The sequence below is a fragment of the Lynx rufus genome, unplaced genomic scaffold (genome assembly GCF_022079265.1).
Source record: "Lynx rufus isolate CCGP_SWC_20201006 ecotype Redwood Valley unplaced genomic scaffold, mLynRuf1.p SCAF_6, whole genome shotgun sequence".
Taxonomy (NCBI): domain Eukaryota; kingdom Metazoa; phylum Chordata; class Mammalia; order Carnivora; family Felidae; genus Lynx; species Lynx rufus.
The window spans coordinates 16,278,881-16,292,674 of NW_025814878.1; the positions used below are offsets into that span (position 1 = coordinate 16,278,881).

Below are 13,794 nucleotides of genomic sequence, written 5' to 3' on the forward strand. Positions count from 1 at the left end.
AAATCCCTCCACCACACCGGCTCTCCTCCTGAGGGACTGGCGCTATTTTGAGTTCAGCCGTCATGAGAACAAGGAAAAGATGAATTTCAAACTTCATATTATGTTTACATTTTAATCTTTTTTGATAGCCTTGGAACACAGAAATTTCAAATGAATGAGGACATTTAATGGTGATGATAAATTCTATGCCTCTTATAGCTGGGCCAGTATTGCAGCCAGACTTTGGCTGGATGGGAAGTGGGACACGTCATGAGACCTGGCAGCAAAAACTCGGCCACGCAGGATGGCATTCCTGGAAGGAATCATTTTGTCTGTGGCCATGCTCGTTGGGGATGCCGCAGAGTAGGGCCTCAGGCATGAGCTGCAGTACTGTGCGGGAACAAGGAGTTGGGGAAGAGGGGCTCAGTTCAAGTCACACTTGGTGACAGAGGAACAAGGCGTGTGCGTGCTGCCATCAGAAGGAAGTTTTGGTGCCAAGATGCTGGCTGAGAGCGCCCGCGTCCCCAGTTTTGGATCAGCGCTGAAGCTTCGGCTCAAAGCCTGCGTGTCAGCTCTGAGGGTTCCGAGCAGGCGGGGCACAGGGGGAGGGCTCTCTGCCTGGTGCTGGCTCCTGCCGAGCTCTGAGCAGTGTCTGCAAACATCCGAGCTAGCTGATGAGGAACACAAGAAGTCTGCTCTAGGTTTTGTCCGCTGGAAAAGGAGTATCTCTCTTTCTGTGTATGTGTGCTGTGAGCTGGTAGGTTTAAAGATGCTTAGACTGTTGTTATAATAAATTTGACCTAGCTAGACTCCAGCCTTCTTACCTGAAAGTAACTGTGAAAAGGTAAGTAAAAACTTTTAACAACAAGGAGCATCTCTAAAGACTGGGCAGTAAATGAATGCATGCAGGAAACGGGCCCTTGAGGACCTGCTGTGATTGGTCACTTTGCTGCGGGTGCCCTGCTTACTTGGCAAAGCTCAGAAAAGACTGGCCTGCATACAAGCTACTCCAGTGTGTTTAATGTAAACATATAGTACTTTTTTTTTTTTTTTTAAGTATGGCAACTGAAAGGTTAGCATCCACTTGCCTGAGAATTACTCTTTCTAGAAAAGCACAGGATTCTAGGTAGCCAGGGTTTTTTCTGCATTGTTCATGACTGCCGGAGACTCTTAAGGCTCCTCAAATGGTGGCGCATTGGTAGAAGAAGAAGAGCATGGATTTGGGTGACTTTGCCTGGGTTGGAAGGTTGGTTTGAGACAGGTTGAGGCAGCAGGCCCACCTTCTAGAAGTGGCCTTACTAACGGGTAGTTGGCCCTCCAGAGTGGGGCTGGGGAATGAGGAAAGGTCCCCAGAAACAAAAGGGGAAGAGATCAGTAGAACAGTTTACAAGAGGATGCTACCTACACCTCTGACTGCAGCCTGAGGCATCATTTTTGTTTCTGTGGGAATATTCTATCTCCCCTCCAAAGTCACATGAGTGAACTAAACTGGTTTTACTCACATTTTGTTTACGTCACGCTGTTGAGATCTTCAGCATGGTAACCTTATAAACAAATTAACTTGGATGTATACAAATTATTTCATCTCCTCCCCTGGAAGTTTAAACAGGTGTGATAAACAACGTATGTTATGCTAACCATGGGTGAAGACAGCCCAAGGTTTGAATAAGCAGAGATGACTTTTATTTCTGTACCGATAAAACACTCTAACACATGGGGGAGATTTTTGGTTCTTTTTCCTTTGAATTGGTTGGCTGAGCCTCACACTGACCTGAAGTCATGATCTGAAGTAGGTAACACACACCTTAGTCGATGGAAAGAGCTGTCTCTGTCAAAAGGAAAGTGTGCTTCACCTACCATCAGAACACTGTGTGCTTGCCTCCTCGCCACTTGGGAGGATTTATGTGCAGAAGGACCTCCCGAAGCACATGAGGGAGGACAGAGACTCGGGTGCTGCATTGGAGCCATTGAAAGTAATATGTGGATTCTGGGTAGTCGATGCTGAGCTGGGAGGAGAGGAAGAGCACTCTTGTCCAATACAAGCTAATACAAGAACACTGTTGTTCTCTCCACAGCCAGTCTGGCGATCCAGAAGATGCCCCAGCTCTGGTGATGCTCCTGGAACCTCATCTGTGCCTCCGACATTCTCCCAGCCTGAGACTGCATCTATAAATTGGGATGTGGGAAAGCAGGAAGCAAAGCTCATGGTAACTGAGAGGCCCATGTCTGGGTAGAACCAGGCCCAGGACCACGACGCTGCCTCTCCCCTGGTCTGGAGTTCAGGCTGCCGTGGCTCTGCTCATGTGCTCAGCACCATCCTTCCATTTGTGCTTAAATGGCACAGCATTTGGTCAGCGCATCTGAAAAGGAAGGTGTGAGAAGTAAAGCCCATGGCCACCTATCCCTGCCAATTATGTGGCAAGACGTTCCTCACCCTGGAGAAGTTCACTATCCACAATTATTCCCACTCCAGGGAGCGACCTTACAAGTGCTTGCAGCCAGACTGTGGCAAAGCCTTCATTTCCAGATATAAATTAATGAGGTGAGAGGCTCTAGAAAAGGTATGTACTTTGACACATACCTTTAAGTGGCTTTGCTAGCCCTCTGACCAGAGACCACAAGGGAAAATGGATGCAGAATGTGGATGCACATTAGCCTTGCACACTGCAGGGTTTAATGCGGTTTTCTGTGACAGTTTTGCATGTAGTGTCAGTTCGTTCATTCAGCGAGTATTTCCTGTGGTCCTACAATATGCCAGGCATAAAAACACAAAGATGAAAAGACCCGTGCTGGGGAGATAGTCATGCAAACACAATTAAAATGCAGTGCAGGTGCTTGGACAGAGGTGTGCAGGTGGAGGAAGCTGTTCTCCGCTGCTTGATGAGGAGCGTCGGTAGGGCTTCTCAGAAAGACGCAGCCATACGCTGGACCAGGAGGCGGACAGAGATGAGGTTCTGGGGAAGCCCGAAGCCTTGGCCTTAAGGCGCACAAGTCTAAAGGGTAGTGGTGGAGGAGGAACAGGTGAGGCTCAAAGTGGAGGCAAAAAAGGAAAGCAGCTCGTAACTGGCCTTAGCCTCTGTCCTGAAGGGTCTGTTTATTGTAATGAGTCTGAGCAGTGGAAAAGGTGGTTTTGATCAGGGTGTTAGAGGACTCTGGTAGTAATTCGGAGGCGAGAGAAGAGGCAAGTAGACTGAGCGGGGAGGTGTGAAGTAATAGTCCAGTATGAAATACGGAGCGTGTGTTCGCGTCCTGACAGTAAGGATGGAGGAGAGGGAACATCTCCCAAGTGCCAGCTTTCGGAGCAGTTTCTCAACCTGCGAGGAGTTTGTCCAACCTCCCAAGTGGAATTCTGCTGGGAATACAGGTGTTGAGTATGTGCATTTAATCAGATTTTCAAAGGCATCCATGATACACCAAAGGATAAAAACCGTTATTTAAAAAAAAAAGTATATTTAGTCTGAATTATTTTTTGAATGCCTATTAGGTCCTCACTTCTGCAAGGGAAATGAATATACAAGTTGAAGCTTCTCCCTCTAAAGGATTTTCACATCCTAGAAAAGATAAAATACACACGCACACACACACACACACAAAGTTGCTAAATTGCACAGTAGTCTTGAGAACTGTTGAGAACAAAGGCCACGTGTGCTATGGATGTGGTCCACACGCAGAATCTGTGCTGTTGTGTGCATCTTTTGACACCTGGTTAAGGGAAACTTATTTGCCTTTCATCTCCATGAAATGAACATTAGAGCTTCAACTTTCAGACTACTCACCTATAAATGCACAGGCGAGAGTCGAAATTTGGCAAGAGAGGATGTCCATCTGAGTGGCATGAACGTGGACCACATTATTATTACATCTTGGAGTGCCCTTGAAGAGAGGCACCTGAAAGTTTTAAAAAGATCTACATTATGCTCCTGGCCCCTCAGTATACCACTGTCATAATGTAATAGAATCGGGTTTAAAATAAGCCTATAAACGCTTAGGTATTTTAAAACTCAAATGGGTTCTGTACACAGGCCAGTCTTTAGTTGCCAGAAATATATAAGTACCGAGTGCCTATTGTGTGCATCAATTTTGTTGCAAAGCCCTCCTGTTTTGCAACAAGCTTCTTATGTATGCACAGTGATTGTTCTTACCCAAACACTGAAAGCAGCATTTGCTGCAGTTAAAACCCACAGTGATGATATTAGGCTGTGAATAAAGATCAAAACACATACAGGAGGTAAATATTTGAAAAAGACTGGAGCTAACAGATTATTGGAATGACAGGAATTAGGTGGGATTACTGTGGTAAACTGTGCTGAGGAAGTTGCCTTAAGCAATATTTGGGAGGTGGTCGTTTCAAGCAAGGGAAACAGCTTGCTGGGCGAAGGGGGCAAAGTGCGGCCAAAACGGGAAGCAACGGGCTTTATGCAAGAACCGCCCCCCCTGCACAGCCCCCCGCACCTCACACCTCTCTGGCCTGAAGGAGAGTAAAGAGTGGCAGGATGAGGGGACGCTTTAGGTTTTGTGGTTTTCGTTTTTACGGTGGGGGTAGCATTCCATCCCATTTCCCACAGCTTCAATGTAAGCTCTGTTTTAGAAGCAGAGGTTGGAGAAAAGAACTTGCGTAAGTAGAAAAGAGAACGTGGGCCCCAGTACAGCAAACGGGGGACGCAGGTGGAAACAGCGAAAGGCAAGAAGAAAAGAGGATTCGGCAAGGCCGGTCAGAATTCCTGGTGGGAAGTCTTACTGTAAGCAGTTACACTTGGTGCTGCCTGTAGCACAGACTGAAACTGATGGTGTCGTGGACTGTGAGGCAAGACGAGAAGTTGAGGGAAGGAAACCACTTGTTGAAGTAATTTCAGCTATAAGATGATCGTGTTCTAGATTGGGACTATTGCATGAGTGAGTAAGGGATCAATTAAAAGGGGAAGGGCTGGATACCAGGCAAAGGAAAGAGTCAAAAAATTCGGAGGAATGGCAGCTGGTAAAATGTGAAAAGTGGGATTGTTGCTCAAGTAGGGTTTTGTCAACCTGTGCCTTTCTCACAGGTAGTCAGGAGTAGGACAGTCCAGAGTCGTTAACTTGGCACTGACCTACCCATGGGTGACAAATCTAATCCGATCAAAGTCCTCCACAAAGAATAAAAGGGAGAGAGGCAAGAAAGAAGAGCCAGGGCAGAGCTCAGGGGGTCCTGTTCACTAGTACTAGACCACATTGAAAACTGTTTAAATGCCAAGTTTGCAAACAGTTCCCCCTCACATCCGTTGCTGATGATGTATCTGTGGATATCTTGTGTAAGAATGGGGTATAAGCCTTGTATAACTTGGCTTGCAAAACCCTTTCTGCAGTCTGTTTCAATACATGCAGAACTTGGGGACACACTTCTGCATGTCCCAGGTGCCTGTCGCACTGGCTCCTGTCTCTCCACAACTGTCTGTACCATTATACGTATCCCTGTGTACGCTGAGCTCTGGTGTCCTGGAGGGAAGGGACGGAAGGAACTTCCTTTTCCTTCTATCCCCTGCACTTAGTTGGCTTTTTGTTTTTAAAGGAGAAAGGGAGGTGACCTAAGGTTTTGCTTTATTTTTAAGAAAATGACAATTAGACTCAAATCACCTTTATGTTTTTGAACTGGCTTCCCAACAGCGGCTACTATAGACCCCTTACCAATTCTAGAAAAGGATCAGGAGTGGACAATGTAGGTTAGAAGGTTGGGTGAAAGGTATGATGAGTATACTTTTGACTTCAACATATGGTCTTTAAAGAAATTCTTTTTTTACAGAATGAGTTGTTAGAAATTCTTTTGTACCCAAAGCCACAAGTTCAATTGCATCTCAGAGGCGTGCAGCCCGTCTCCAGTTCTTCAAGATCCCACTGAGACACCCTCAGCCTGCTTCGTGAAGGTCACTGGTAATTTCATTGGCAAAATTCAAAAGGGCTTTTTCTAGAAGGACTAAGCTTCTACAACAGTTCAACGTTTTCCTTTGAGGGGCGCGCCTGGGTGGCTCAGTCGGTGGAGCATCCGACTCTTGATTTCAGCTCAGCTCATGCTCTCATGGTTTGTGAGTTCAAGCCTGCGTGGAGCTTGCTTGGGATTCTCTCTCTCTGCTCACGCTCTCTCTCTCTCTGCTCACGCTCTCTCTCAAAATAAAAACATGTTAAAAAAAAAAAAAAAGTTTTCCTTTGAGCTTCAGGGACAAGCCATAGTCCTCTTAGTCGGTCTGAAACATCAAAATACCTGTATTATATTTGTAAAGCACAAATCCATTTTGGAAAACCATCACAATTCCATTTGTTGTAGTTCCACTGAGCTCCTAAAATCTAAACTCTGTTGGTTTTTTAATTTTTATTATTGTTTTTTAAATATAATTTATTGTCAAGTTGGCTAACATACAGTATATATACATCACGAGAATCTACCCCTAAACTCTGTTGGTTTTAAAAAACAACCTCGATGAGGAAATCCTGTTTGTCATCCTTAAAACTTTAAAAAGGTTCATTTTAATAACTGAGTGTATCCTGTGAAACGCCAGGTCCTGTATGTTACTTGTACTTCCAGAACAGCATCCTTAATTGCAGCTTGTGGCTTGAAGTACAACCTAGGCTGCTTCACAAATGTCGTCGTTCGAGCCTCTGGAGACAGGGGCTGCACACCTCTGAGATGACAGCTGATAGAAAATCTTAAACGGGGGGCCGAGACTTGAGCATGAGGCTCAGGCTCACAGCACAGGTGGTGGGGTGGCATTCTGGGTCCAACTGAACACTCTCTGAGGTCAAGGATAGACTTTTCGTGTTATTTCTACGGCCTGAACTTTTTGCCTCAATTAATGAAAACCAAGCAGGAATTGTACATAGGATAAAAACCTAAAATCTGGGAAGAGGGTGTGAGGGGGTGCATGGGGTTCTGTGTAGAAGGTTAATTGGGTCACTTTTGAGAATTGAGTAATTTCCGGAGAGTATAGAACATCCATTGAACCCCTTCCTGAAAATGACATATTTTTAAATATTCGTATTTGCTTAGAAATCTTTGCCTATATGAGGAAAATAGGTTCTCAAAGAGTATTTTTTTTACAGGTATGAAAATTGTATGATGCCTTTAGTGGTGCCTATTTTTTTTTTTATCACAGAGTTATATATTTGTAGAATCTGGAAAGTCATGGAAAAGTTATTTTTTTTTAACGAAAATAATTTCTTAACGCCTGCACCTAGAGAAAACTATTAACATTTTAATATTTTTCCTACACCTTTGTTGAAATTTCAGAATGGACTCAATTTTTTTTCCTTCTGTTCCTAGGCACATGGCTACCCATTCGCCCCAGAAATCTCATCAGTGTGCTCACTGTGAGAAGACGTTCAACCGGAAAGACCACCTAAAAAACCACCTCCAAACGCATGACCCCAACAAAATGGCCTTTGGGTGTGAGGAGTGTGGGAAGAAGTACAACACCATGCTGGGCTACAAGAGGCACCTGGCCCTCCACGCGGCCAGCAGTGGCGACCTCACCTGCGGGGTCTGCGCCCTGGAGCTAGGGAGCACCGAGGTGCTGCTGGACCACCTCAAAGCCCACGCGGAAGAAAAGCCCCCCAGCGGCACCAAGGAGAAGAAGCACCAGTGCGACCACTGTGAAAGATGCTTCTACACCCGGAAGGACGTGCGGCGCCACCTGGTGGTCCACACAGGCTGCAAGGACTTCCTGTGCCAGTTTTGTGCCCAGAGATTTGGGCGCAAAGACCACCTCACGCGACATACCAAGAAGACACACTCGCAGGAGCTGATGAAAGAGAGTCTGCAGTCTGGAGACCTTCTGAGCACCTTCCACTCCATCTCTCCCCAGTTTCAGCTGAAGGCCGCCCCGCTGTCTCCCTTCCCTCTGGGGGCTCCCGCGCACGCGCAGAACGGGCTCGCCAGCGGCCTGCCCGCTGAGGTACACGGCCACGCCCACAACCCCTCGGATCCAGCCTCCCAGCCTGTACAGGCGCTGCCGGAGCCCCTGGCCCCCCTCCACCCCGTCACCTCCCCCAGCTCCCCTCCCGCGCCCCTCCAGAATCACAAGTACAACACCAGTTCTACCTCATACTCCCCACTTGCAAGCCTGCCCCTCAAAGCAGATACTAAAGGATTTTGCAATATCAATTTGCTTGAGGACTTGCCTCTGCAAGAGCCTCAGTCACCTCACAAGCTCAACCCAGGTTTCGATCCGGCTAAGGGAAGCGCTGGTAAAGTGAGCCTGCCCAAGGAGCTACCTGCAGATGCTGTGAACCTAACGATACCTGCCTCTTTGGACATTTCCCCCCTGTTGGGCTTCTGGCAGCTGCCCCCCCCTGCTACCCAAAACGCCTTTGGGAATGGCACTCTCACCCTGGGGCCTGGGGAGTCTCTGCCCCACAGGTTAAGCTGTCTGGGGCAGCAGCAACAAGATCCCTCACTAGCCATGAGCACTATGAGCCTGGGCCAGCTCCCCCTCCCCCCCATCCCCCATGTTTTCCCAGCTGGCACCGGCTCTGCTATCCTGCCTCATTTCCATCATGCGTTCAGATGACTGGTTTTTAAAGCGTCCTTTCTTGTTCTGGGAGATGTGTTTTAAGGAGCATGTAAGCATCAGTTATGCTACAAGGAGAGATTTGGAAAGCGGGACTGGAAATACGGCTAATTCAGTGATGACTGGCTTGAGATAAGAGAGTTCTCGAACTGCATGTATCGTGCCAATTGTCCTGAGTGTTCATGCTTTGTACCAAATTTGATAAGCAAGTATTCTTTAATGGAACTGCAAATATTGTCAGAACCGACATCCAAACGAGGGCTGCTATATATAGGTGTTTGTCAAATTGAATTTAATCGTAAGCCATGATCATAATGTTAACTAATTTTATGTGGCACTGCCTAGTAAAGGGAACTATGGGAAGGTTTGGCTTTCTCCAAAATGGGAGAATTTTTAAAATACAAAATAACCTTTATATTGCATATTATAACTAGGCTGTGTATTTCTTTTCAGGGATTTTTCTACCTTCAGGGTTGGATGTAGTTTAGTTACTATTGCCATAGCCAACCTGTAGTTTTACAGAAACAATTTCTTGTGGAATAGACGTCTCCATTTTAAAAAAGCATTTTAAATGTAGTTTGAATATTTTCCACAAGATGCTACAATGTGAGTTATCACTTCATGTATCTTAAAAGACTAAACTGGCTGTCAGTTACATCTGACAGGAAAAAAAAAAAATCACTGTGTAACCAGGTTAAGTGGTAAAATAATCCAGGCGTCAGTCAAAAGAAAGCATTTTGCTGACTTTAATATTGATTATATTTTTAACAGGAATTTAAGAAAATATTACTGGAATTTTAAAATATATATATATATTAAACAAGAATTTTCTTTGCTCTGTCTGGCTTAAAATACTACTCTGCTTAAGTATTATTTTTAATCACCAATAAATGCATTTAAATTCATCATTTAAGTCAATATTAGTTTTTTTCAAAAGGATAACATTTGCAATGTAACTATAATCTATGTCTTGAATTTGGTATCTAATGAGTTTAAGAATATAAAACCTAACTTTTTTTTTTTTTAAAGCTCCTTTGTCTTTTGTGTTTAGAGGCTTTCTATATGAAGATATATCTTACATATAATAAACTCTACAAATCCTGCAGACTTGACTTGACTGATTTTTTTTTTTTACAAACTACACTCGCGTAACCGTCCAGATTGGGATATAAAACATTTCCAGCTCCCTAGCTGGCTCCCTCATGCCCCCTCCTGGCCATTACTCCCCCCACAGAAACTACTATTGTGACTTCTATTCAGCATCTGTTAGAAACTACCTTTTTTGGAGTAAATTAGGATTTAAGGTGGAAGCTTAAATGCTTCAGTTAAGTTCCCACCACTGTGACTTTATTTCTAAAAATTACTGATAAAACATTTTGAATTCTGCCATAATATTATGTAATTTATTTCTGATGCGGATGTCAGAGTACTAGCTACTGAAGTGTAGTCTATCCTGGACAACCATGTTCCAGTTTTACAATGGTCCTTACCATTAATTTCTAGTACAGATTAGAAATTTGCCTATTCCTTGTTGGGATTTCTTCAGAAAGTATTAGGAACCCTTGAATCTGAAAAGCCTATTTCTGCTTTGTCTCTGATTAGGATGGGGTTGGGGGGTGGGCCGAGAAAAGGAAGCCGTGAGAACCTTTGTCCGTCAAAGAAGCCTGTTAGCCAATGTGAGAGACCCTGGCCCGTAGCCCTTAACGGTGATGCTGATGAACACAGGGCACCAAGTGACCCAGGGCTTGGCTGCAGTATGGGGAACCAACATGGTGGATCCTTAAAGTACAGTTTAAGCTGTGGGTAGGAAATGAGAAAAAGGGGTAAAGTTTCTTCAGTAGGACTCCAGTGGGAGGCCTAGCTCCATTCCTATATCCACTCTTACCTGAGAGAAGGCGATCTGCCAGAGCATGACGAGAGTACTGGTTCACCTTAGCAAAATCTCCCAAGATCCTTCCGGAACCTTACGGAACCTTCCACAAATACTTTTACATGGCTTCGTAGTCTTCAGTCCAAACCAGAACACATACTTGATACACCTGAGCACAGAACATAGCGTTTGGTCCCAAAATACAGATCAAAAGAGTTCAGGTGTTGTACTTGCTATACTACGAGTGGGAGCAGCTTGGGATTCTCCTATTTAAATTTAGACAGGAGGGGTGCCTGGGTGGCTCAATCAGCTAAGTGTCCGGCCTCGGCTCAGGTCATGATGTCATAGTTCGTGGTTTCAAGCCCCAAGTTGGGTTCTGTGCTGACAGCTCAGAGCCTGGTGCCTGCTTTGGATTCTGTGTCCTTCTCTCTGCCCTTCCCCTGCTCGTGCTCTCTCTCAAAAATAAGCATTTAAAAAATAAAAATAAATCTAGGAAAAATGGGCTAATTCCCAATTTAAATTCCCTGAGTTCAAGAAAAAAATAGGAGTGCCTGGGTGGTTTTGTGGGTTAAGCGTCCGACTTTGGTTTTGGCTCAGGTCATGATCTCACAGTTCGTGAGTCTGAGTCCTGCACAGGGCTCCATGCTGTCAGCGAGGAACCTGCTTGGGATTCTCTCTCTCCCTCCTCTGCCCCTCCCCCACTCAAAATAAAGAAGAGCTTTAATTAAAAATAATCCTTGGGGCACCTGGGTGGCTTGGTCAGTTCAGCGTCTGACTTCAGCTCAGGTCATGATCTCACGGTTCGTGTCAGCTGTGCTCACAGCTCAGAGCCTGGAGCCTGCTTCAGATTTTGTCTCTCTCTCTATGCCTCTCGCCTACTTGCACTCTGTCTCCAAAAGATGAATAAAACATTAAAACAATTTTTTTAAATAAAAATTCTTACATGAAAAAGCAGGAGTACAAAAGACTTTACAAAAAGAGTGTATTCACCCAGAGGACGGCAAGGAGAAGGAAGAGTTGAGACACCACCTCCCCACAGAGCCATAGAAACCGGAGGCAAACTGAGCAGGTGACTTCTGACCTGGCCATGAGAAACAGCCTGAGGCCTCTTAAGAGCATCCTTCCCACAGGACGGGAAGGTTCTTGTATCTTGTTCCTCCACTGCAGCGTTTCCCCCGAAATTGTGTGCACTGGTGTGGGACAATTCTTCGTCGTATACAGATGGAAACTTAGGATATTTACTAATTAAAGTTTATCAGAAGAAAATATCAAAAATGGGATTTCACATTATATAGACTGAAGCTGGATAAAAAACCGATTCTCCTAGTAAGTAAATAATGCCAGTAAATAGAACTCCAAAGACTGTTTCACCAAAAAGTTCTAACACCAAAGTAACATTTCTTTAAAGACCTATTAAATGTCCGAAAAAAAACCACCAAAACTTCAACCACTTTCACGCAGGCTGATATGTTGTTTAATGATACTGTTTTGAAAATTTTAAAGGGAGTAAAGAAGAAGAAAATCTGAATCTGGTTTTTACTTGTTCTACATGACGTCTCAAGAAGAATCGTGGGCTTATGGAACAGCTGTCTGCCTTTCCCTCCCCTTAGGTGGCATTCCTGGGTACACAGCCACGCAGGCTGATAAGGGGAGACCGTCTGAAAACAAAAAAAGGCATTTACTTTAGAACTTCATTGTTTCCACATTGAGAATGTCAAATAATATAGGCCTCATTACAGTTTTAACAACAAAAATCACAATATCAAAAAAAAAAAAAAAAAAGTCTCCATAGCAGTCCGATTCAGTATCCATCTCAGGGAAATGGCCTTTTTGGGGGAAATGCATGTGGAAGAAGGGACAGGGCTGTAGCCTTCCAGGTCAAAATGAGGGCTCATTCCCCTCTCCTGTGGTTTACCAGTCAGAAGCTGAATATCATTTTCAAACTATATGTTTAACAAAAGAGTATGTTTCAAGAGCATCTATTTGGTTAATCCAAGGGAGGGTTTACCCAAATTTCTCTTTGGTTTGCCTGCTATGGATTCATTCTCTTAAAGGCTCAGTAATAGGATCTTACACATTAAATGATTAGCAACACCTGGATTAGAGGTTAATTTTTTTTTTTTCCCTTACCTGGCCTCGAGGAGTTAATCTTTTTTAGAAGATTTAGTAAATCCTTGTCTGAGTTTTGCTCCAGAAGCAGGGTCCACTGCTAATCCTTTGCAGACATAAACAGATTTGTTATTATGTAAAAGCAAACATTAGCAAGAAAAAAAAAAAGGAATGATTATGAAATCCTCACATTGGATTCAGAAGTCTCTCCTTCCTTTTTGTTTTGTTCTGTTTTGTTTTGTAGCTATAGACAAATAATCAGTCTCTATCTTGGGCCAAATAATAAGGGAAACAGGGACAGTCCCAGGCACCTTCTCTATCTCTGCCCCTGGCGCTTCCCTTTCTCGCGGTTGGGCCCTCTGGGACCAGCACCTCAGGCGGGCCACCACTTATACAATCCGACTCTCCCCACTGCTGTCCTGGCTTTCGAAATGTTCCCTGAGTATATCGTGTCTTCACAGTTCTTTGCCTGCTCTCATTCCAGAAAGGGTTTGATAAGCCTTATGGAAGCATGAGATGCCTTTCCTCCCAGGGCTTATTTTCATAGCGATGGACTCATTCCACAAACAGGATTCTTTTCCTTTGTGCCCAGCAGCATTATTAGGTATCAGGGTGGAGGAGTTTGTAGATACAAGCCTGCCATACCATGGCCTGTTTTGTACTGCATGGTATGGGACAGGAGTCTCAGATAAATCTTTTTTTTGTTTTGTTTTGTAAAATGGAACAATCCCCTTCTGTCCTAGAGGCCTCCTTTCCACTCCGTGTTTTATGAAGGGGGAGTTACCAAACAACCCAAGGACATCGTGGATCAAACTAATCAAAAGACATGGGAGTAGAAAAAGTTTTCAGTGTTCCTTTTACTGAAAGTCCTACAAGTTTTAGGTCTTCCAAAGACTCGGCAACTGACCCTTTGATACTCGTTACATCTGCTACATAATTAAATTAGTAAGGAGGGGATGCCAGTGCAGGGAACATGCTTACCTTCATCAAATCCACTGGATCCAAAAATAAAAGCAGAGCCCACCCCAACAAAGTCGTGCAATACGATTCAGTGAATACATGACACAATATAGGTCTAGCGCCCAGAACTGTATTGACACAGTGATCTTAGTTGCTCTGTATGAAAGTCCTGGAGAAGCTTCTTTCAGCAGTACCTTCTCAGAAACCCAGTCCCTTTTACACCCAAACCCTCGAGCAAATAGCCACCGGTTGTATATTTGCTAACTAGGCTATAAGCTCACTTTGCAACTGAACATTAGAATCTTCGTGTGAGTAAAAGATCTATATATCTTTTTCCACAACAAT

The 13,794-nt window shown here is 44.4% G+C and overlaps 2 protein-coding genes and 1 long non-coding RNA gene across 6 annotated transcripts in view; 1 reads left to right on the top strand and 2 right to left on the bottom strand.

Annotated features, from left to right (window-relative positions):
* The first annotated feature begins 2,107 nt into the window (after positions 1-2,107).
* Positions 2,108-9,615, top strand: PLAGL1 (PLAG1 like zinc finger 1). 4 transcript variants are annotated; one of them, XM_047101359.1, is made up of 3 exons: positions 2,435-2,521; positions 5,753-5,880; positions 7,265-9,615. In XM_047101359.1, exon 3 carries the CDS (start codon positions 7,269-7,271, stop codon positions 8,508-8,510), a length of 1,242 nt encoding a protein of 413 aa, XP_046957315.1. In that variant the 5' UTR covers positions 2,435-2,521; positions 5,753-5,880; positions 7,265-7,268; the 3' UTR covers positions 8,511-9,615. The 4 variants fall into 4 exon arrangements, with proteins under 4 accessions (XP_046957314.1, XP_046957313.1, XP_046957315.1 ...); XM_047101358.1 differs by lacking the exons at positions 2,435-2,521; positions 5,753-5,880 and adding an exon at positions 2,108-2,186; XM_047101357.1 differs by lacking the exon at positions 5,753-5,880 and having other exon boundaries at positions 2,332-2,521.
* LOC124528039 (uncharacterized) lies at positions 2,252-10,693 on the bottom strand. Its single transcript, XR_006966062.1, has 3 exons — positions 10,396-10,693; positions 2,561-3,867; positions 2,252-2,339 (listed from the first exon to the last, which is right to left on the bottom strand). It is a non-coding gene; the product is annotated as an uncharacterized LOC124528039 (long non-coding RNA).
* A 628-nt stretch (positions 10,694-11,321) lies between these two features.
* ZC2HC1B (zinc finger C2HC-type containing 1B) overlaps positions 11,322-13,794 on the bottom strand; it is a 32,259-nt gene continuing 29,786 nt past the window's right edge. Inside the window, exons 7-8 of the mRNA XM_047102991.1 lie at positions 12,511-12,595; positions 11,322-12,038 (exon numbers count right to left, since the gene is read on the bottom strand). Of these exons, the coding sequence (XP_046958947.1) occupies positions 12,525-12,595 (71 nt within the window). The 3' untranslated portion in view covers positions 11,322-12,038; positions 12,511-12,524. The remainder of the gene's footprint in view (positions 12,039-12,510; positions 12,596-13,794) is intronic.